The sequence below is a fragment of the Boleophthalmus pectinirostris genome, unplaced genomic scaffold (genome assembly GCF_026225935.1).
Source record: "Boleophthalmus pectinirostris isolate CB_2022bp ecotype Guang Dong unplaced genomic scaffold, ASM2622593v1 HiC_scaffold_7, whole genome shotgun sequence".
NCBI lineage: Eukaryota > Metazoa > Chordata > Actinopteri > Gobiiformes > Gobiidae > Boleophthalmus > Boleophthalmus pectinirostris.
This window is the reverse complement of record NW_026571473.1, coordinates 19,084,440-19,109,431: the sequence shown is the minus strand read 5'-3', so window position 1 is coordinate 19,109,431 and position 24,992 is coordinate 19,084,440. Positions and strand designations below refer to the sequence as shown.

General features: G+C 38.8%; 2 protein-coding genes across 2 annotated transcripts in view; one reads left to right on the top strand and one right to left on the bottom strand.

Moving 5' to 3' along the window:
• The window catches only part of LOC129412077 (LIM/homeobox protein Lhx8-like), a 121,888-nt gene that overhangs the window by 2,883 nt on the left and 94,013 nt on the right, over window positions 1–24,992 (top strand). Inside the window, 1 exon segment of the mRNA XM_055165041.1 lies at window positions 486–595. Within this exon segment, the coding sequence (XP_055021016.1) occupies window positions 486–562 (77 nt within the window). The 3' untranslated portion in view covers window positions 563–595.
• On the bottom strand, window positions 577–22,120 carry LOC110167761 (choline transporter-like protein 5-B). Its single transcript, XM_020933139.2, has 22 exons — window positions 21,962–22,120; window positions 14,213–14,261; window positions 10,583–10,656; window positions 9,157–9,241; window positions 8,836–8,920; window positions 8,628–8,741; window positions 8,233–8,293; window positions 8,018–8,141; window positions 6,877–6,960; window positions 6,661–6,773; window positions 5,987–6,118; window positions 5,794–5,893; window positions 5,628–5,720; window positions 5,420–5,507; window positions 5,069–5,331; window positions 4,896–4,990; window positions 4,711–4,814; window positions 4,560–4,633; window positions 4,334–4,404; window positions 4,133–4,218; window positions 3,966–4,050; window positions 577–2,442 (listed from the first exon to the last, which is right to left on the bottom strand). Exons 1-22 carry the CDS (start codon window positions 21,996–21,998, stop codon window positions 2,336–2,338), a joined length of 2,124 nt encoding a protein of 707 aa, XP_020788798.2. The 5' UTR covers window positions 21,999–22,120; the 3' UTR covers window positions 577–2,335.

Below are 24,992 nucleotides of genomic sequence, written 5' to 3'. Positions count from 1 at the left end.
ATTTAAGCATAAACACAGGTTTGTGAGTGTAGTCTCTATGATTCAAAAGCAAGATTTGCAATAGTAAGGCCTTAATTAACATATACCAAATACATTTGCATATATTGTAGAGGCACAGCATTTATTATGGTAATCCTGATAGACTCGTTAAGCAAAATCATATATGTTCTGCTGTCAGTGTACCACAATCATCTCAGTAAGATATGCTTGTGTTATGTCTAAAAAATATACAGTTGATACCTGACATTATGGATACTGAAGTGTAATAAAAAATAAATGTGCACAGTAATATTTACACTAATAGTCTACTTATTACTGACTTGAACTTGAAATATAATACATTAAATACATACATGTTCCTATATGTTAAAGATTTTATATTTGCATATTGTCGTATTATTAAGATATTGTTGTAGAACATCTCTTGCCATATTTGTTCAATAATGTTTAACTCTGCATATTTACATACTTTTTTTTTTTTTCAGTTCACTCCCCTCCCTCAATGTTTCAACCTATGCTGCCGGCACACACTATGACCTCTCTGCCTGTGTCCCACGCCTGACCACACAGTGACCGCGCCGTGACCGCACCGTGACCGCACCGTGATCACTGGCCTCCACACAGCGTCCACACAGAATCCTCAGTCATACATGAGTATTGTCATTTATTTAGTCTTTTCTGTTTGGCCATAATGATAAACAGCATTCTTCAGTCTTCATGTTATCTGTGAAAATGAAAGTTTTGGTGTACCTCAGTCATAGAACATTACTAGGTATAGTTTTGTGCAGTTGGTGACACTTTATGGACAGTGTTCCGTTGTGTGACAAACACAAAATCAGTCCAAGATAAATAAAAATGTGTTAAATATTGCAATTTAATTTATTTACTGTATGTGAAGTCTGTTTAAAATAAATGTCTAATTTCTGAACCAGTCTATATAGTGCCTGCCTTTGTAAACAATGTACATACATATTAAATTAGTTACATAAATGTACTTTGGCAAAACAAACATATTTTGCAGCATCAAATAAAGACCAGATAAATCACTTTAGCTCATCAATCTGTCTATTGGAATCGTCAGTGCGTGTCTTGAATGCTGTGGTGGCAGCCTGACGCACATAGTAACCAAAGTACTTTTACTTGTGTGTACTTGTTGGCTGTGGTTGACCAAAGGAATCTAACGGTAAAGACACAGGGTACTGTTGTGACTTACTTCATCATCTCGTAAGAATCAAAACTTTAACCTCGGAAACCTGGGAAAGCAGGTACATGGCTGGACTTTAAAAAGAGAAATACAGTACGTGTAGAGAAGTACAGTATTGTTTTATATCAGGCAGATAAGTAATGGTTTTTAATTGTTTTGTTGCACATGTTTCAGCCTGTTCAACTGGGCTGGAAACTGTCACTTTACAAATAACAATGTAATGAGCATCACTCTGATTGAAAGATGTGTTACATCTTAAAATCTTACTATTAAATCGGTAGAACAATAGCTGCACTTTAAGAAATGTTAATAAATAACAATATACAAGAACCTATAATACATACGTACACATTTAACATATGCTAACTTCTAAAGAAACTGTAATAACAAATATTTGGTGTAGAAAGATTTGTAAAAGAAAATATCAACTTTAAGATATTTTTAGACTTGATACTAATAGTAATACAACTTCTTTAAAAAAGTTTTTAGTTGAATAACAATTAACTTCAGACACAAACAATGGCACAAGTTACACTATAATAAAAATACATCAAGTTTAGCACCTTCAGACCTCTTCAAACAGCATTAATGCCTGACCAAAGAGCTGCAGTACAATTAGAGTCTGAGTGGTAACCACAGAAATAAGGCACTTGAGTATGGAGCACTTGGTTCAGCTCTAGTATTATGTCCTTCCAAGTTCAATGTGAAAACACTGGTCAGTAAGTGGAAAATATGTATCTCAATGTGAGACAATTTAGAAATTAGTTAACTATAGCAAAACTGCTTAAAATCCACGAAGTAAAAAAAGAACTTCAGATGACTCCTGGCATCACCTTGTGGCAAAAACCGGCAACTACAAGAAATATTAAAAGCCAGAACATCAAGAATAAAACTATTTCCATACAGGATGTTGGCACGAGTTGGGTATTTCTGAAAATATTTAAAGAAATGCAATAATTTACAGAAATACAATAAATTATACATATATAAAAAAACCACTGAACAATTTTTAAATAAGAGCTATGACGTCTTCATAGTGCAAAAGACTTTTGTATGAATAAATAGGCTTCTCAGTGAAATGTTTTTGGAAAAAACCTGCATCTCCCTCTGCTGTCAGTTTTTCTTTCGTCCTCACATCTTTCTTGGGCTGAGATTTTTCTTGTTGAGGATGCGTCGCAGAGTTTTGTTCATGTGGTAGGGTCGTTCAGGCGTGCCATCGTTTGTCTCCAGATCGTACACTAGGGGGCAGCAGTAGCAAGTTAAAATCCTTAATGTACATGTCTATAGATTGTGAAAAAAGACCAGATTGTATTTAAACCGTTTATGTTTATTCAAAAAAGATTCACATTTTCATTGGATTTGTCAATAAAAAATCTTCTGTACAAAAGAAACACTGAAGAACTCCCAGACAGATGAGTGTATTATACTTAGTATTAAACAGCACTACATCTGACCCAGCCAATAAAAAAATTACCAAAAATGGCTTTGACATCCTTTTATAAACTGTATCGCAAAAAGTCTTGGTGTTAAATCTAAAACAAGAGAAAAGAGGATTTTCTTCCCACGACTAGGCACATAAACTAGTGGCTGCATTCAGACGCTTTCCTGAATATTGTCAGGTTCTGTTTATGTTTTGAGGGGAAAAAGTCTTTTAAGTCTTGCCCTCCCACAGTCTCTGTCTGCATTACAGTACATCTATGGGTAATATGTTAATGGAAAATTAGGATACACGGATTTGCTGAGTGCACACACTATTTTGGGAGTGACTGAGTTAGTATAAATACAATGGATCAAAGCAACTGGTAAAACCTATGGTAAACATCAACAGCCAGCAAATATCATGCTCGACAAATTCACATGGTTCTTTTCCCATATGTCAAAGTGCATACAAAACTGAACTTTACAATAGAAGACCAAAGTGCCACAAGAGGTCGCCCCAACCAAGAACAGCTGTACATTTAAGGTCCTCTTACAATATCGGGGTAAAATGCCTTTGTAATTTTTGTACTAATCTGAGAGTGTGCATCCATCCAGTGAAATGATGTGTACCCTCTTTATAAGGCAGAGGTCAGCAGAGAATACACGCAAGAAAAGAAAGAAACATAAAAGTGGTAGAAAAGGCAAGAGTTTTGTCATCTTGAAAAAGGAAGTGAACAGATCTTTTAAAGTCTGTCTACAATGCCTTTTTGGTGTAGAACTGAACTAAAACTTGTCCGGTCGTGTCCACATTATCCCAGTCCAGGGGTGCATCCAGTTTGTGTTTAGCCCTACAGTACTTGCTCCGATAGTCCGGACTCCATGCATATAGCATATATAGATATGGAGAAATAAGTCAACAGTTTTGTCCAGCGGCTACTTCACTCAAGACACATCGCATAGTTTGGCACCCTCCTCCCCTTTTCGCAGGATCTTGTGCAGATTTGGAGAGATGAAGTAGGGCCTGGAGGAAGACCCATCGTTCCGCTCGAGGTCTTCACCTGAGACCAGTCCCGCAACGGCAAAGCCAAGGAAGAGAGAGCAAGCAGTAGGGACAGATCAGAAAGAGAGTGGACAGTAAAGGCTTAATAGAGATATATGCAATTAGTTGTGCGGGCACAAAGAGCTGAAAATACTGTCAAGTGCAAAAGGTAGAAGAAGAGCAGGAAGATACAGTATGTAATCTAGATCAACATAACTATTTGTAATTTCAGAATAAACCTAATGTACAGTTTTGGTATTTACAAGCAAATTTTATGTCAGCTATAGCAGTGTGTTTACTTACAAAAGCACAGGAACAGTGTGTCCACACACATGGAGTAAACATTGAAAAAGCCTTGTGCAACAATGAATGATCCAAGTATAATTGTCTGAGAAAAAAGAAATGTTATTGTTAACCATTTTTAATGATGGCAAAAACTCAGAGTTGTTTTTGATTTAACATGTTCTTACCACAGGTACCCAAATGTAGTTCAGAACTGGCAAATGTAGCTGAAGGTATGGTATTTTATGGGTGAAGACAAAAAATGCAAGAGCACCTAAAATGAAACACAAGTACCGTAATGACTAAACCTAGCAATACAACACTGATAGCAATATATTTTAAAATTGCTGTTATTCTGCTTGAAATCAGAAAAGACATCACTGACTCACCAACCCCTCCTGAAATGAGCAGTTTGCCCATGAAAAGCAAGAAATCTGTGACCTTATCCAAGACTGCCACCCTGTGGACAGGAAAGGAGAGCTCAAAAACAAAACTAACAAAGTCAGCATGCATTGGTCTTCAAAGACATTTTAACAGTATCATTTTAAACTGGGGAATTTAAAATATTTGGTATTATTTTTTCAAATATATACTAAAGGTCATAATAAATCATACCTAAGGATATTCCTCATCAGGAGGAAAAAAGCTTCCTTGGCTGACGTGCAAAAGTTCTTTCCATGTATTGCTATCTGTTGGTTTCAGTGGTTTATTAGGTAATATTAGGCATTAGAGACATGCAAATTGTGCCGTAGGGTTTGGTACATACCATAATGTATGCATTTCTATTTAAAAACTTGATGAAATGTTCCAAGCACCAAAAACAGCATTTGAGACACTTAAGCAGGAACTTAGCAAATTTGTTCTGTGCACCTGGCAAAAAACAGTGTGATCAGAAATGTCAAATACAATGAGGCTTGAGTAGAAAAAAGTATATTAAAGCTGGACTTGTACCTTTTAGCCTGTGATCTAAATACTCCAGAACAATTCGGATAAACTGCACTGTGGCAAGGATGAGAGAGCCAAAGGCGAGGGACCCTGTGTGAAAACTAAAGATACACAAAATGAATAACTGTTGATGACACTAATCACTGTAGACAGTCATCTCCACTGTGACTTTCACATACCATATGGCCCTGCTGAATGAGGACAACAGCGGGCATGGAGGGATGTCATCTGGCTTTTTCAGAGCCCAATAATATGATGCAAAGGCGCCTGCCAGTGTGCACTGCCCCAGTGCGATGGTGAAGTTGACCATCCATAGAAAGGCAAACAGATTACAGAACTGAAAAACCAAGATGTTTGAGTGGTACAAGCCCTCTCCTCCATAGAAGGCAAAGTTACACTGTGATCCTGGGCACGCTTTGGATATGTTGCTCTGTGAAAAGTTCTGAAGAAAATAAAATGAGAGAGCTTTCAGTAAAGGTTGCATTGCTAACTGGTTCTTTTTCTTTTTTTTCTGTATACAGTAAACTTACCGTTGGGTTACATGTACTGTTGTCATACATGCATGTGCCATCAGGTGATGAGACCTTGTAGATAGCCTCACCTGAAGATGCTAAGAAGCTAAAGACAAGACTGTCAAGGAAATAAAAACTATGATGTACTATGGTAAAGTAAATAATGTTAGTGTAATGTTAGCTTTTATCATATAAGCTAAAACATCTGTTTACAATAAAGGGATACACTGCCGTGACTGCCCAGTAAGCGATGCAGATGGTCACGAGTAAAAAGGTGACTAGAGGGTAGAAGAGTGTGGACATGATGTTTCCAATGGCCCTGCAAAAGAGGGAAAGAGTCAAACCGTTTCAGTCAAACTGAACACATTTAGAGTTGGCAGCTGTCTGCTTACCTACTTCCCTCTTTTAGTAATGCTATTGCAATACATATCCTTTTCCTCAGAAAAATCAACACAATCACAACGATCCCCTCAATTACAGCAAGCAAGCACACTATGGAATGGACATGTATACATTATTAAATACACATAAACAAGCAAGAATATCCATACATCTTGGAGGGGGTTACAAGATTTGTAAACATACAGAAAATAAGCCAAGTTTGCCTGAGGTTAAGGTAAAGTGAAAAGTCTTGCTGGAAGCCAATTTCAGAGATGGTCATATCAGAACCTGGCATCACGCTCACGGTGCTATACTCCCAGTAACAATGCCAGATACCTAAACACAAAGAGCAAAGCAAATAAAAAAAAATTGATGGCTTTATATCAAGTTAAAGTATAAGTGCATTGATTCCCAACCTGGGGACATAATCCCACTTAAAATCCGTGGCTAACCAAAAGAAGATGCTTATTAGTGATTAGTATAAGCTCGTGCAAGAGCAAATTGTCAATACAGAGTAAGGAATTTTAAATGTTCATCACGTTGAAACTAATCCACACTGCAACCTTCCCACGAAAGAAGTTTGATCTCAATTACGGTAAATGGCACAGATTAAAACACTGTTATATTCAGTTTATGAAACCAGGAATAGATAGAACATTATATGTTTTTTACAAAATTAACTTGAATTGAAAATCATGTTTATTTATTGCCCAGTTAGTATGGTGCTTTTATTGTGTTATGTTTTGACACTACACTACATATCATATGCACTCTGACAAAATCAAAGGACCATAAAGTAAAAGGTTGGGAACCAGTGATGAACAGTATTTCAGTGCAGGATGGAGCAGCCACTAGACTCTAGAGCAGGCTGTACTTACCATAACCAACGGCACCCACCACACCAAAGATAATAAGCCACAGGAGCACACCGGCAATGTAGCGCAGAAGCAAAATAAAGAGCAGACTGAGCACCATGGTGATCACCAGACCACTGCAACAACACCAACAGAAAACTGAACTCAGGTAGGGTTTCCATTGAAAAGCACTTGCAAAAGGACAATCTGATAGATTAAATTAAAGTAATAATTTCTTACATCAGAATCCAGTGCCACGTGTTTGCATAATCTTCAGTGATCCTGGAGAAAATTTGTTTGGCATTCAGAAGATTGTTGATACCCCTGTAAACAAATAAGATCAAATAAAATACAAGAAGAACATCAGCTTGAATTCTTGTTAATATTCTAATGTAATTTAAAAAGTCACAGTCATTTAATAGTATTATTTGTTAAAGGGCTTGTAAGCATATGCCTTCTATGCTGGTTAAAATGTTGAAAGTAGAGCATGTAGTTAGTAATAAAAAGTATATTCAAGTGTATCCATCTGAGCTCATAAAACTAATCATTTCCCAAATTAAACAAACGATGTGAGACTGCAATGACCCAGTGGTCCTCTGAGCTCTGCAGCACAGAGGACCTCTACAGAGGACAAAGTCACTTTTGGGTGAGACAAAAGCAGCACAGCAAAGTCTGAGAAAACAATGCAATGGTGATCAAGAGGTTTAATTTAAGGACAGAGATACCTTGTCTAAGAAATGGGTTGAATCGTGTCCAGGACTACTCAATGACCAGCATTCAAATTTTCATTGAGAAGAAACTATCTGCCCACCAGGTGGCACTGTACTTTTGAACGCAACAAAAACAATATGTTTAATACTTAACTCATGGATACATACAGTTGAACAGAAGCCTTGACGAGTGTTAGACTAATCTACACAAAGCAAATGAAATAGCAAGCCGATTTTAAAAAGCTATAACAAAATATTCTATGGGACCTTTTCCCCCCTGGCTGAACTGTGGTGACTTTACTGCAAATAGAAAAGCATGTGTTATCATAAAATAGTTCATAGTTGAACAAAATCATGTATCTTCATCACATCTCTTCCGTTGAAATACATGATCTATTAGCTTCAGTCTAAATATGAGCGGATATTCATGCACAGTGTTAAGAATGTGATCTCCCACATTCTTGGACGTGACTGACACGTCCTGCTTCCATACCCTTCTACTTGGGCCCTGTGTTCTCTGAGTGTTGAGTTGAGAGGCCTATTGAGACCATAGGTATTTCAATAAACTACACTTCGGCACTGCAGTATGTTCAAAAGAAAATACCTGTACTACTGTTATATGGAGAGGTTAAATGAGAGTAGGAATAGCTCTGTTACATGTCAGTACTTACATTGCAGCATCTTGGAGGTCACTGATATTTCTCAGAATGTTGAGCCCATCTCTGAAGACAGTCTGATTGGCTACGGTCACAATTCCATTTCTGGTGTTGAAGTCTGGGAAGCACCGCTGAAGAACTACAATACACACATTATATTACTTATTATGGTTTTACTTATTCAGCTTAATGTGTTTAGGAAACTAATACTGACACTAATACTGACTTACAAGGTTTGCTTGGCACAATCATGGACGGACAGTCCTCATCTCGTAATACTTCTGTATTTGGCTAAAAAACAAAGAGAAAAACAGTAAACATGTGTCAGTATGTTTCAGTGGTGTGAAGTGTCAGAGGGGAGCCACAGGATTGTATCCTCTGTGATGTAACCATAGTCTGTATATAGATGTAACACTGTCAAACTTAAAATCATGTGGGACGTAAATCAATGATTCAGTTCAAACTGTGGCTGTGTTTGACCCTCCCACACAACAGCTCCCTCTGACTCTCAAACAACGTCATCCTGACGCCGGCAGCAATGATACCACCTGCTGCAGGACCATCATGGTGATATAAAATAAGGTGTGCTCCAATAACTCTGTTCACAACTTAAATCCATTCTTACCTTACTGCCAAGGACAAAGTCTGGTTTGCAGAACTGCTTGTAATATTCCCAGTTTGCACCCGACTGTGAGTCCAGGAATCTGGCGAATCTGTCAGGGCACTTGGAGACACAGAGCTGGAGAACCAAAGAAACTGTCAGCTCCTGATCTGTTTTACTCCAAGCTGGACAAAAAGCTGTAAACAAAGAGATGCTCTGGCCGTTTTCATACCTGAGTTGTAGGGCACTGGAGGTTAATTAGAACAGCAGGATTGGCACATTTCAAAATGTTGAAGTAGAATAATATTGTTTTGTTTCTGTGGAGACAAATGATGAAGACAAAGAGCACAATCAGATTAGAGCCGTTTACTCTGCACCGTTTTATCAGCAGGCCTTCACACATGCATAGCTACGGCTTGCTATAATTAATCATTTGCTATCTCAGTGTAGCCAGTCTTTTGTGAAGTGATGACTACTGAAAGTTGTCAAATGATCAAACATGCAGTCATTATTCTGCTCCACAGAACAAGAAAACAAATGGTTTTCAACTCACGAATTGGGGGTCCCCTTCTGTCCACAAAACTGGCCCCTGCTGTCTGTCGGATAAACCACCTTTCGGGGGTCACCAAGGCTCCAGGCTGAAAAACAACAGACCTTCTTACAAAATGAAAGAGATATGGACATGTGTAACCATTGTTCATACCTCTAACTTCCTGAATATTTAAAAAAAAAGGATGTTTTACCATTGCCAACATGAACAGTAGTTACAAAGAGTATCATGTTGATGTTGTTAGACTGGTCTAGCTCAAAGTTTTAATTTGTTTTCTGTATTATCTCTCTAGATAGAAGTAGCCATAGCCCCAAAAAACAATTTACTGGTTGCTTCTTGTGTTTCATTTATTTACCCAACCTGAACAATACTGTGTTAGAGCCCTTTAGCTTCCACTTAATAGGGGAACCTGAGATAGAGAGGGCCAACAACAAAGACCATTCAAATAAAAGCAAGACCGGACACATTGCAACAGAAATCACATTTTAAAGTACATTTATATCAGAGTTGCAGAGAAGTAAGTCAATTTTCAAGAAAAAAAAAATACAGTTAAATTTTTTCTATTGTAAGTACTGTATTTTTCAGACTATAAGTCGCTCCGGAGTAAAAATCACAACAGACAAAAAATGTGTAATGAAGAAAAAAAAAGCATATATGAGTAGCACCGAATTATAAGTCACACTTTTTGGGAGAAATTTATTTTATAAAATCAGAGACCAGGAACTGACATTTCATATTGAAAGGCAAGTTACAGTAATGGCAATAAAATAGACAAGAGGCTGTTAATGTAACATATGAACAGTTGTTCAGATAACTATAGCATAAACAACAGAACATAACAGGTTTAACAAATTCCCCATCTCAAATCACTAAATCCTTTGAATTCTTCATCCTTGGTGTCACTTCTGAGCAACTCCATGACCTTCGGAGGTAAATGGAGCGCCGCTTCTTCTTCCTCCTAAATGTAGTCAGACTCAGCATCAGTTCCAGTTAGATTTATTCCACCCTTTCTGAATCCCGACAGGATGGTTTCGTTTGTCACTGAAGTCCAAGCTTTGTTAATCCATCCAATGACTTCCAGAAAAGTTGCATGGTGCACCCTTCTGTGTACCTACCGTGAGCCTGTGTTCTTCATCCCTGCTTTCAGCTAGTCCCTCACAAGTTTAACACCCCCTCCAAATTTTTTTTCTGCTGCTCGATTACTGTTTTCGGCTGCATATTTCACTATTTGCAGCAGGAGACATGGTGAAAATTTTAATATATAAAAAGCACTGGAGTATAAGTCGCAGGACCACCCAAACCATGAAAAAAAGTGCGACTTATAGTTCGAAAAATAAAAATGTAATGGTTTTGTCTATAATTATGCAGTTTATGTCCATGTCCATTGGTATGAACAATAAATACCAGTAGACCAATGTGTCAGACTCACCCACTGTCCCCAAAGCGATGTATCCGATGATGACAATGATGAAGATAAAACAGCAGGCCACGTCTGTGCAACTCCTGACAAAAGGAGGAAGAAGAGTGTTAGTGGCAGATATTTTATTTTTCATACTGGGCAGAGATGGTGAGGAGACCAAAACATAAAAATAAAAATAACAGCTACCTGAGTGCTTTTGGTTTATATTTTGTGGATAATCATGGCTCCACTGTGTTGCATTTGAATTTCAGATCCTGTCAGATCCCAGCACTGGCTGCGAGGCATGACAAGCTGTCATCTCCTCTGTGAGCTTTCAGGGGAGTGGTGTAGAGCACTGCTGACTTTCTAATGAGGCTCTGGATCCCCCCGGAGTGGAGTGTCCCACGGGCGCGTACAGACAGCATCAGTGAGGAGGCCTGTGCACGCTCAGCACAACCTCACTCACTCCACTCGCCTCATGTCTCCAATAACAAGCTGCTTTTGCTTCACTTCTGCCCCAAGACAAGATGTTCACCGGCCCACTGGGGTCAACCTTTCTTTGGCCTATTCAGCTGGTCCCCTTAACACAAGGCTCACACAGACGCCCTCCTTTAACCTCACTCTGCAAATCAACGCAGACACTCCAGTTTTCTTTCAAGTCTTTCTGCTCTTTAGAAAGTGAATGTGAAATAGAGGCCCAGCTTTGGACATGACCATGTGTTGATTGGACAGTGACAGTAATCCTTTCAACCAAGAACTCTGCACTAATGCAGAGATACACAGCCTACAAATAAAAGGGAAATAATATAGCAATGCTAAACTTAGCTCCAATGGCAACTAATGAATTACATACAAACAAGTGTTTAAACTGTGTGTGCAGAATGGCCTAAATTAACAGCTGGGTGATTCACGTTTGAATCACAAATTAACAGAGATTGTTTGCAAGTGCAGGTCTAATTAGGAGGCGACAACATTAATAAATGCAGCTTGGTGCAATCTGTGCTGAGAGCCTCTTCTGGGGAGTGAAGTTGTGAATTGTATCTGTAATATAAATTATTCAAAGTATAAGTACGAAACGCCTTGACTTGGCTTTTGTTTTGCAGTAAATATTCACACATCAGCCAAAATGGAAACATGAAAAGGAATATTCTGTGTTTATAAATGAAAGATGAAGGAGCAGTTTGTGGCGCTTACTATATCATCACCACATTCAAAATATATTATTTGCTAAATATAGCTATTAAAATTTTGAAATTGTGCTGTAATCAAACAGATAACTTTAACAGTGGTTGTGTTTTCGTGCACTAAGCAAGACGCTGCATATTATTAACAAAGACACATGGGAGCACCATTTCCTTTCATTCAAATGAACAAAGGGAAGAGTCATCTTTGTTGCCATGGTAATGGTTGCATTCCATATCTATGCAGCCCTCAGTAGGTTTGTGGAAAACTTAGCACTGGCACAGAGGCGCGCAGCCGAGAGTTTGAGTCTAATGTGGCTGTTAGAGGTTTCCACACTGCTTTAAATAGACCTGACTCTTATTAAGTCATTGTGCAAGCGCAGCAGCACTGTGCTAATACAAAGTCACCTTTGAAGTATCAGGTCTAACAGAGCTGACACAGTAAAGAAGGCTTTACTGTCTCATCAGAGAAATACCTTGCACATGGGCACAAGGCCAGTAGTAGTCAAACAGATATTATTTTGGCTCCTTAGATATCTGTGAGCTCAAACACCACAGAACAGCTCTGCTCTGACAGGTCGAGCGTCTGAACTGAAGGCTGTGTCAGTTCAATGAGAAGCTTTTATCTCCCTGTCAGACTCAGACCTGATGCTCTGAGGCTCGGGGCACATGGACCACAGCGCAGCTCCTCTGTGCCCATACAGTGGTTCAGGTGGTAAAGAGCAAGACACCACTGTTTTCACTGTCATAAAAAAGTTACCTTGAGCAGCAAGATGAATTCTTGCAATATTTGTGAGTTCAAACTCACAAAAATCCATATTCGGATCCCTCTGCTGTGAATCCACCAGTAGATCAGAGTGACTGGACCAATCACATGGCAGCATTGTGGTTTGGGCAGAAGTCAGAGGCAAAGAAAATCAAGACTTAGCGATGCTAACGAACATCCAGAAACCAGAAAGAAAACAATTTTTTAATGAAAAAAGGATAGGAAATAATGTATGTATTTTCTCTATAGTAGAATTAGCTTAAGTTTTATTTCTCCATTGTTTATTATTTCTTTATTGCTGTTGTAGAAGGAAAAGCCCAGAGAAGCTGGCCTCTTTGTAAGTAACTTAGTAGATGTTTCCACTTGTGAAGAAAATTAACATGTGGCACGTCACATTCGTCTGGTTATCGCCTTCAAATCACATTCAGACAAAGCAGTGAAACGAACAGAAAGTACGTTTGGCTGGCTACAAACCTTGTGCCTAATTGAGCAAGTGTGCAGGTTGATCACTACTGCAGTTGGTTTACTGAGGTCACTGCACAGTAACCACCACAGACATTACAGTTAATTCACCAGGGTGTCGTCACAGACGCAGAGCTGAATCAAGACGAGCCAAGCGCCTGTCCTCTCCCCGTCCTCATTAAGACAGAGCCTCAGAGCCTCAGAAACATCAAAGCTGCTCTGGTGCCTTCAGCTGCAGCAGAGAAATGGGCTCAATGTGCATCCAGACTCCACGGCCAAACTCACAGAACATAAAAGAAATAGGACCCCATGTAACCTCAGACAGGGACTATATCATCAGTGAAGGCCTGCAAGCTTGACTATATTGTGTTCTGATCAATATTGTTTATAAAAGAGGGTTTCACACTTGTCATCTGGGATAGGGAAGAGTATTATGGGAAATTACTGTCATTCATGGCTTTCTGCTTTGTGTGCAATTCTGTATGCGGTTGTCCATTCAAAAACATTTAATAGTTTGTTTTGAATTGTTAATTGCTATGGCAAAGGTCTTAACTTTTCAGCATCCAGAAACCCATGGATATCCTGCTCCATCAGTTGCTTTCATGCTGTGTGGCTGATTATGAAACAGTGGCTTCCTTCACTGTTACAGCTCCAGTGTGTGGGGAGAGTTTGCGTTTGGGTAATAATGTGTGTCACTGGGCTAACAGCAGCTCCAGTCTGACTTATGGACATTGATCTGTGTCTGAGCACAGAGAGCTGCCAGCACTGGGCTTCAGTCTTTATTAACACAGAATGACAAATGATCAATCACTACTGACTCTGTGTGCTGTGCATGGGGTCAAAATGTTATTTACAAGAGTAATTTGACCAAATACCAACAATAACTTGATATTTGTGACTGAACTGTATGTAATTTCTAATATAAAGTTTCTAGGAAAGAAATTTATTAAGGAATTAATAATTAATAGTTGTAATAATTCTTTACATATTGGTGTTGGTTTGATAACATCTTCACATCTTCAGTTTTAAGCTCCCTGCGTTGAATGAATTTCCTTTGGGATAATAAAGTATGTCTGATCATGGTATCAACTGGCAGGATCTATGGATACTCAATATTGCTATGCAGACTAAAAACCTGGATAACTAATTAAGGTCTTAATAGTTGCTGTTAATGTTGAAAATGCTCTTATAAAGCAATAATTATTGATTAATTAATTATTGTAATGTATGTACAATGTACACATGTAATACCTGTTGCGAATTGGGCCTCTGAAGTTAGGGTCATACTTGCGTGGTTCACCTGTAAGAAAAAAGAAATGTCATTTCATAAAACATTAACTTAAAAAAATATAAACTGTATCAACTCTATCAACAATTAGAAAACAGCTCAAAATAAATAAATATTAGCTCAAGGTTCACTTTATGTTTAAACACAGTGACTCCATGTTTGAATCATTTACACTTCCAGCTCCATTTCCGTGTGGCGCATTTACCTGCTGTGACACTAGAGGGCAAGACAAGCTAAAGTAGGCCATTTCACAGCACATGTTCTGCAGGATTAGGATGAAGACAAATGATCTCACCCAGGTATAAAAAAAAGTGTAAAATGTAATAAATCATGTGAACAGTCTTGAGATAACAGCTAATCAAACCCACTTTAAGGCTTTCTGATTGGCCAAAGCTGAATACTATTTAAGTATGACTGGACCAGCTAACCTCCTCCATCTGGTTGTACTTGATGTGGGACGAGGAACATGAATTTGCTTAATTCCTAGGCGGTCTCTTCCGTGTCCGAGTGGTCCCTGCCTAATTTGGATCCATGACACGCTTGTACATAGCCCTATTAATCATCGCTTGGAGAAATATCTGGACAGACTTTGGGGCAGCGTGAGTAAGTCCAAGTTCCATCTGCCCATTTCCAACAACACAGTTGCCTTTGAAAACTGTGACTACACTGCACTACTCACAGGCAAATCTGGAGGGCCACATCTACCACTCATTTAAAATTTGATGACCGCTAAACTTCAAGGACTGAAGTTTATTTTTTATCAGTCATACTAAAGCTTTATAGGATTTTCTGTTTGTCTGAACCTGTTGAAGCAGTGCATGTTTGAAGGATGGTGAAGATGAGGAGTGACAGAGCAGTTATCAGCAGTGCATGAGGTGCATAAAGCTGCAGACTCAGGCAGACACAGAGGACTGGAGTGAGCACTGAGCACATACAGTATCTGCTCATATAGGATTACTGTTTGTAGTCAAGGGTACAATGTCATGACCCAATATACAGTACAAATTTCAACTGATAATAATAATGCATTGGATTTATATGGCACATTCAAGGCATCCAAAGTGCTATACAGTGCATTATTCATTCATTCCACACTGCATGGTGCTAAGCCACCATTGCCTCTGACCACTACCAACATTCATGCACGTCATAAACAACAAATCTTTGTCCAGTTGACAGAATTAAATTTTTCTAGTACTAATGATGCCCAGCCTTGCTTAGCTTCCAAGATCTCATGAGGCTGAGCAATGACCAGCAAGTATAGCCAATAGGTTTTTTGATTTTGGAAAACAGAGTTCAAGCTGAATTATGGTGGTGATCCGAGTTCAGGTTCATCATATCAGTGCTCAAGTCATTCATGACAAACAGAGAGCACAGCGCAGAGCAATATGTACACAGAGGAAGATGGCTTACATTATTTACATTATTGTTCAAAGCATAAGTGACAAAAACATGTTTGTGCATATGGCAGGTGAGAGCTGTGAAACTCCTGCTGAGATCAGAGAGGGCCAGTGAGGCAACAGATTGCAGAGTCAGTGGAAGAGCCTTTCTGACAAAGGACAACTACAATACTACTAAAGTATTTGAAGCTATTACACTATAACAAAAACAATAAATAAAAATAATTTTCATGTATGTAATACAGTTTAAAAAGACAATTTTATGGCTATTTTAGTAAATATTGAGGAGGTGATCTGGTAAATGTATGTAGAAGAATAATATACATTAGAGGAGAGCTTAGCCTGCTGTAGTCTGCCAGAGCAGGAGACCAGGCTGTGTGTATTGTGGGCTTTAGTTAGCGTTAGCCTGGAGAATGGTGATCTGTTGTTGCGTTAGCGCCTGGAGAATGGTGATTTGTTGACACATTTGGAAAAAGCCCGGAGGCAGGCTGTGCATGGCTGTAGAGTACAGTTGGTATTGACTCTCTGTGTTAGATAATGCCAGTGCATCCTGTTGTGGTCATGATAATACTCATTGTGGTTATCAGAGCATCTGAGGAATTACAGGAGGATAAAAGGATCTAATGTGCGACGAGTCACATCCATGGCAACAGCATGTATGGATCATTTACAGTGTTAAAGATCTAAAACACACTCCAACCGAGACTTCAGTTAAGTGAGGACAGGGAAGAAAGAAACATTTGCTCTTGGTGATGAAAAGAGTCTTACAAAATATGTGAATGTGAGGTGAAATGCAGCAGTCGTCTAAGCAGTGTGAGCTGACAGTCTATAGCTGACACATGGTTCACCTGTATTTAGACTCACATGTTCCACACTCTGTGTACATACAGCACACTGGCTCCACTGTCCAAGGGCGCCTCTGCCCCACACTGGCCTCTTTATAGGGCCACAGTTTGCTGCACAGCTCCTGCACCTCAGGTACTCTGGGCTTTCTCTCAGCTTATTAATAGAACTGCGGCTAAAGCAGTTTGTAAGATTGTTGTCAGATAATTTGAAATCATGTTATTTCCACGTCGACAGTAGAGATGTTTAAGGGCACAGTTGTCAAAAACTGGGGCATTTTAGGGGTGAAGGAGGTCACTGTCTTACTTTTCCACATATTTTCAGACAGTCACAGGTTTGCTGAGCTGTACTGAAGGTCCACAATCCATCAACAGGATCTGCTCCTTTGTGCAAAGAGGGACTGCAGGTTGAGCAGCAGATCCAGCTCAGCTGATCACTGCTGTGAGTGTGTGTGTCTGATGAAACAGTCAGAATCAGACTTCATGAGGTGATCTGAGGACCCCATGCTCTCGGGCCCTGTGCTCACTGTCCGGCCCCTTGGAGCTTTGCATTTGCCACAGAAACAGCAGCTCCTAGACAGCTCCTCCACTGGGCCCTGTGCTTGTCACAGATGGAAGCAGGGAGATATGTGATGTGAGAGGGTCTGGAGAGGCCTGGAGAATATGCAGCTGCCTGTTGAGCATGATTATCCGGTTGGATCTGAAGGGTTCCTTTAATCTTTTCAAATTGTTTAATATATTAATGATAGTCAGTTTGATTATTTCTACAGGTTACTGTGTCTCTTGGATCGCCCCCTTTATTTCCCTGTCAGATATCTTGTATTGTCATAGAAACATCTTAGCTGCCTTGCACTTGCTTTGCCTCTGGACTCCACACTTAAAATGCTGGTCTTTAGTGCAAGGACAACACTTGAGTTTTCAGGGATTTCTGGCTGTATTAACACATGTCTGTCTCACTTGGTGCTCTCTGAACAGAACTGACTTGTTTTTAAAGAGAAGAAAAGTAAAGAGTGCTCTCCTGTCCCAGCCGGTGGAGTGAGAGGCAAGTTGGGAGTTGTAGCCAGGAGATGAGGGGGTTGTGAGTGTTGCTGCTGACAGGCCCCTGCTGCTCGGGGCCCTCAGCGCAGTTTTGTGCCAAGGCTTTGTGACCTTGGTTACTTGTGTGGCAGCCTGCAGGCAAGTCCAAGATCAGCTACACTCAATACATCTGAAGAATACATCGGACTATAAGACTGGGCAATATAACAATAAAAATTAAATTGCAGTCTCATCAATGCAATGCTATTTTGGTGACATCATTACCTATTTCCCCCACCTACTCTATTGGTCAGTCACCTTATGTGACTGACAGGTGGAATTAACCAATCAAAGTGAAGCAGGAAGCCTCACAACAAGCTTATTTACCTTAACAGCATTATAAAGATTAAATCTATACGATTATTTAAAAATATCTCAATGTGATTTTTCTGACAAGCATGCATTTCAGAACATTTAAAATGTTTGTCAAGGTCTGGATAGGTCTGGTTAGCCGTTTTTACATAACAGGAGATAATAAAAAATCGCAGTCTCTGAAACCACTGAAATTGTGATTTTGATTAAATTGTGATGAATCTTGCAGCCCTAATAAAGATACAAGGTCTACATGAATCATGGTCAAATTGTAATTATGAGTTGGCTCAAAGAAATCTTGATTTATTTTTTTGGTCTTATTGCACATTCCTACAACCCTCAAATACATAACTAATACACACTGATATTGTGGTGAGAAGAAACTACTTAAAACCTCTACAGCTACAAGGAGCTGCAAAAGCAAGGGCTGAATCATCAACGACAAAGAGCACATGTCTCCACACGGTGCCGGCCCAACTTCTATAACTAATAGCAAAATATTAACTTCCATCTAAATTAAATGAAATCAAGGACTAAAACAAGACATTCATTAGTAGAAAATAAGGACCAAAATCCATCAATAAATATCTCTAATGATGACAAGGCCAACTAAAGAAGTAGCTCTAAATACTTACAAAGAATATGAATATTAAAGAGCCACATGGTAAATCAACATATGCCAGTTTGGATGGTGCTAATATCAGTATTGGCTGACATGTAGCCAATACTTTATCAACAAGTAATTCAGCTGAAAAAGTGACTATATGTTTTCACACCTACACAATACATTTTAAAATTATTTGTCCATGAGGGTGAAGTTAATTTGTTAACTTTATTATAACTGAACACAAACATGTGGACCTTGCTATAGATTTTAAAAGCTTGGTTCTTCTGAAAATGCAGGTTATCAGCCACAACAGCAAACAAATATCAGATATCAGTATCAGCTGGAAAAATCTCTACAATTACTAATAATAATTAAAACAAACTCAACCATAAAATAAATCACTACAAATTCTAATATTGGTACATTTAGTCTGGAGATCAAAATTAACCATAAAATCCACTGGCTGCACATTCCTATGTCTTTGTATTGACTAAAGTATAAAAAATGCTGCGTTTAGTGAAGCTGCTCATGCAAGACATTTGTTAATTAGCAGTGTGCCCGACTCGAGACTTTCAGCTGAATGGAAGTCATATCTAAATGGTTAAATACAAACCTGGAGTAGAATGGTTTCTACTTTTTTCTTTTCCGATGAACTTTTTGAGCAGTATATAGTCCCACTGAACACTAGATAGGTAAAGAGTTACATAATCAGCTGAGCTAAAAGATGGAATCTGAATGTAGGCCAAGTCTGGCACTGATGGATGACTAAGTGCAAATTAGAGCAGCACGATATGACTTTTTTAAATAAGATGAGCATTACCTTATCTCACCCTTTTTGTTCATTTCAAATTAGCTTTCCAAATGGCCTTTACTGCTATATAGTTTTGACCATTCACTGAAGCTGCTACTAGCCTAAGCTTTGGCCCTCTGTAAAGACACAACCCAAGTGTCAGAACTGCACAAAATTCTGTTTTCTGTTTACATCAAAACTAATTACTAACCTCAGCTTCTTTTGCGGTCAAATATTACCAACCTTGATGTGCTTAATATACCGATACCATGTATAATAATACGGTACATAGGTATATAAAAATGTATAGCACTTATCCAGATTTTTTCAACTATCATTCACATACCAAATACATAGAGTGTCTTGCCCAAGGACACAACAACACTGTGCACAGGTTGGAGCTAGGAGCCTACAAAGCCTCCGGTGCCTCATCTTTGCTTCCTTTGGTCACTTCCTGGCTGTGAAGCTAAGGGGTTTTTAATAAGCACATTTGACCACATTACTGTGCTTGTGCTGAAGTAAGTATTTGTCTCCTTCTTGTTCAGCGGTGTGGGCTAAACACCAAATTAGTCTTGTGCAAAGCTAGCTGCCAGAGCTAAAGCACCAGGGGCCGACTCATGTACAGAAGCTGACCTAAACACCAGGAGGCCCCATATATTCATTCCATGCTCCGGTGGAGAATGTATCGAAAAATAACTTTTTAATTAAACTATCTCATTATGTAACTCTTGGTAGAGTTGATGCAATAAAGTATTTAGCCTTAAGATCTTTTCAATGTTGTCTCACATTGCTCTATTCAATTAATATACAAGTTTGTAATGTATTCTGTACAAACTTCAATACCTAATTATTATATATTAAGATAATAACACTTTTTATTCATGGCAAAAGGCAGTCTGCCTTTATTCCTTTATTTTCAATCACAATTTACCCTATCAATGTAAAATTATGACAGCTAATGATGAACTATATTATAATGATATAATCTAGCTGAGAGCATCTTAACATTGTTAGGCTTGCCAAGCTTAGTTTGAACATCTACAAACTGCTAAAAAATGCCAAGAATAACAACAACTTAAATTACTACCATTTATGCTGGCTACAGGCTTGTTTTTTTCTTCTTTGGTGAACAATTACAAAAATGTTGGAGGGTCAGTCAAAAAGAAAACTTCTGCTGCCAAAAAAAACATCCAATTATTATATCATCAATATTGTCTCTGGTCTAAAGTTCCAGATTGAACTTTTAACAAGCTTTGGGATGGGTCTGTGACGGCTCCGGTCTGGGGTCTACTCTAGCTGACAGGCAGCACTGGTGATTGGCAGAGCACTGTAGTCATGAGATCGGAAGAACGTAAGGGTCAGCAGCAACTTGAAAAACATCCAAGACAAGAAGTGAAAAGAATGAGAGGATAGCTCACCAACTAGACACATGATAATCAACTTTATCAACAATAGAAGTTGAATAGAAAATACACTGTCCATTCACATTTGCAATACTTGAACCTGAACTGAGATCTTTATTAGCACATTTTGGGACATTTCTGATGGATTAAAAATACCCTCTTAAATTTATGTCAGTGTCGCTCACATTTTATCAACAGCACCAGTATCAAGTGCATTGTCCTCTTATTGACTCTCACTCACTAACATTGCCAATTGCATGTTGCTTTCAATGCATTTCTTTCCATTTAGTTTACATAATGCCTTAGTGGAGGAATGCTCCATCAAACAGGCCCCAGACAGGGTTTGAATTGAATCTACTGTTTGCGTGGCTTCTGCAGCAGATAAAGGATTATATTGTCTGGATAAACAACATAATAACTAAGGCAGGCTAATGGACAGAAAGCGCCCACAGATTAAAAACAACCAAGTGACTAGGGTTGAGCAATAGCCACTAAGAGACAATAAATACTTTGTAATTAAAGATTCTGGGACAGTGATTTCACCTTCATGAACCTGCAGTACAGTCGTCTACTTCATTGTAAGAAAAAGTGGAGGGATAAGTGACAGAATGATAAGCTACTGACAGCTCTACAGTCAGAAATTCATAATCAGAATATAGAAAACCTTTTGCCACTGCACAGCGGATTTCCCTGTCTCCGGACAATTTTACGTTTTATTGATTGATTGAAAAGCAAATCAAAGGCTGATGCTCACACGGTCATTTTATTCTAAAATAGCCTTTTAAACTCACATAAAAACGAATACAAATACATGTAACAAAATAAACAATTCTTATCCGGGCCACTTTGTGCAGCTATGTGAAGGTCTTACTGTGTTACAGAGTGGCACTGATGCCAGGTAGGTAGCTCAACATAACATACGGAACATATCACGATTTTTATAGCACCAATCACGATTAGTGGTGTAATTGTATATATCGGTTATACTTGTAACAAATGAACTAAATATATGTACATTTTAGAAGACGTTTAGTGGTCTATTTGGTACATCAATGTAATTCACCATTTATAAATGTTAGTCAAGACCGTTAGCTGCTGACAATGTAACATTAGCTTAAAATGTGCATAAAGCTATGATTAACATCCACGCTCAACCCAGGAATTAATGAAAATAATCATTTTTGGTTCAGAGCATCGCTGTGTCCTGTTGTCATCCCGTTATCTCGGCACAGGGGGTAAAATATCCTGACGTTTTCAACAAAGACGATGGCACACACTCACCATAATCGGACGCGGGGGTGTCCGTCTTTCTAGCCATGGCACGTAAAGAGAGAAACGCAGCTCCGTCGTCTACGTTTTAGGGACAGCATATGCGAGGAAAATACTGAAATAAACAGGGAAAATGAAAGGATTCGCTGTTTGGTCTGTTTCTGAGGATGCTTTGGCCACCACGCAGCCGAGCGTCAGTCGTGTTTACAGCGCGACGTCATTAATTATTCAGAAAGGGTCTTAAAGGCGCCCGACCACCATGCGACCACCGCTGTCAATACAGCCCAGCGGTGTTTCTTTGTTTGGGGTTGATAAGGCGCATCCAGTGCGTTTATAAGTCAATATTTGTGACATGTCAAGTAAATGACAATAGTGAGTAATGCGCGGTGTAAGGTGAGCTGCCTCACTGAGCTGTTTCTGTCGCGATAAGTCGTTGCGAAGTTGCTATTTTTGATAAATCCAACAATAGCTCAAACCCTCTCTCTTGATACTTGCTAAACACTGACACCACGTGGCTTTATTGTGGACTTGCATCTTCTGTTTTTTTTTTTTGGTTTTTTTTGTTTTTTTTTTCTTTATTGACACACACACACACAAAAAAACAAAAAACAACAACAACAAAAAAAAAAACACAGAACACGTGTCCTTACTGTAAGTGGGCTTGCATCTCCATAATATTCCGAAGTACTTTAGATATGTTATAAATATAGGCACACCGATCTATTATCCAAATTGTATATAATAAATGGACGAGTTGTATTTTGTGAAGTGAAGTAAGTGAAGTCAACCCATGCCAGCTCTAGGCAACAGCAGAATAATACAGGCAAAGGTTCCATATAGATGCAAAACAATGATTTATGATGCATATTTGCTTGGTTGTTTACTTTAAAACAGCAGATATTATGGATAAGAAAAGCATGATAAATCTTCCTAAATACATGGAAAAAACAACATTGCAGCAATAAAATACTATCATGTTAAAATTTTGTTATCTGTTTGATAGCCTATGTGATTGACAAAGCTCAGAGGCACTAACGTTTGAGGACAAATGAGTGAAATGAGTAAAACAAACAGCCTGCTCCGAGCACTGCAGACAGGTGCAAGCAAAATGATAATTTCACACTGACAGCATTTGGCTGTGCATCAGCAGGCAACAGTCTGGAGCTTCATTGAAAAACAGGTTCAAGTTAATTAACAAAGGTTTTGTTCCACAGAGAGGGGCCATGCTTTTGTGAGCTCTTCCTGAGCTGTATTTTCAGACCTGGGGGACATCTCTATTTAAATGCAGAGCATTTAACTAATCCACTGTATAGGCCTACATGATAACAAGATACATTATTATGAACAATTTTCTAGGCTGCAACACATAACTATGTGGCAAATTTAAACAAATTTAAACAACAGCTCAAATATTGATAGCTTCGGTGATTTCACTCCCCTCTTGAGTGTAAATCTGCATTCACATTCTATGTCATCATTTCAGATGAAAATCCTGAAACACTGAACTTTATTATAACTACAAACTTGCTATATCAAACTTACAGCTTAAAGTCCATTCAACGAACAACAGTTATATTTTCTGTTTGAGAAATGCCACCACTTTTTAAGCAATTCTGTTTCCAGTGCATTTTTAAAAATCTGTTTTGATCAAGAATTCTGCTTTTCTACAGCCTGTGTGCCAATACCTTCCCAATATTTACCTCTGTTCCTTGATCCTGCCAGGACCTACTGCTCCAGTTACTCACCTCCTGCCAGCAATTATTAAAAACTTTAATCTGCCTCAGTCTACTTTTGGATGGTAATGGTAAATGGTCACATTTTTCAGTGCTATAGAAAAATGTGACCATTTACCATTTACCAAGGCACTAAAAGCGCTTTACAACAAGGAACCACTCACCCATTCACACACACATTCACTTACCAGTGTACACAGACACTGTGGGCAAGGTGGGTTAAGTGTCTTGCCCAAGGACACATCAACAGCATTCATCTGTGGGAGCTGGAATCACACCAGCCAACCTGTGGGTCAGTGGATCTGACCGCTCAACCTGTGATGTTTATATCAAGAGCTGGATTTGAACCGCCAACCTTTTAGATCAATGCTCTACCAACTGAGCTACTGCCGCCCCAAGTCTGGTTCACAGTCCCCCATAATATAAAACGTTAAAATAAATAGTCCATACCGAGATGTCAGTGTTGATGTCATCCAATGAGTAATTCTCATTAGCCAGCTCCTCCAGACTGGATTACAGCTTCCAGACATTCTGCATCCCCTGGGAACTGTTAGCTGTGCTCGGGTTGCTGACAAATTGGTAATAAATGTTTTTTGCTATTAAAGGGGAACTATGTTACGTGTGAAAATGTTGGTTTGTAATTATATATCTTCCTCCATGGGTTAAAGTTAGTAAATTCCACTAAACCAATAATTATGTACTAAGAAGAACTCCTGTAATTGAATAAATTAAAGATTACTTAATGCCATACTATGTAACATTCCAGGCAACGCGTTGCATTGTAATAAGACAAGCAGGTGACCCCCAAAAACATAATATACAATAATCAATAGCTAGCCTATCTGTGACAGTAATAAGCCATTAATTTTATATCTTCTTCTAGAGCTTTTGGGTCCCTTAAGTCTATCCTTGAAATCTATAGGCCTCAGTAAATGACCTTCTCATTTCTCAAAAATAACGTGGTTATTAATCTACCTGGTACTACCCGTCACGCCCTTCATCACAAAGTCTTCTGCCGGGATCTGAGCGCCAAAGCTAACTTAATAAATAAACTACTAGTACTTTGTCTTTGAGTCTGTCTGAGTGTCTCCAGGTTGAATTAAAGTTTAAAGCACAAGTAAAGTTGTAATGAGTTCATACAATATATTATTCCTAAAAGCACGTCCGTGTTACCGCTATCGACAAAATCACGTACACGCGCATTTAAGAGCGTGTTATTAACACTACAGCCTGTCACCATGTGGACTGCCTTCTATTTAAACAGAACATCTGACGTGGATTCCAATGGCAGCACCGCGGTGCAGTGGACA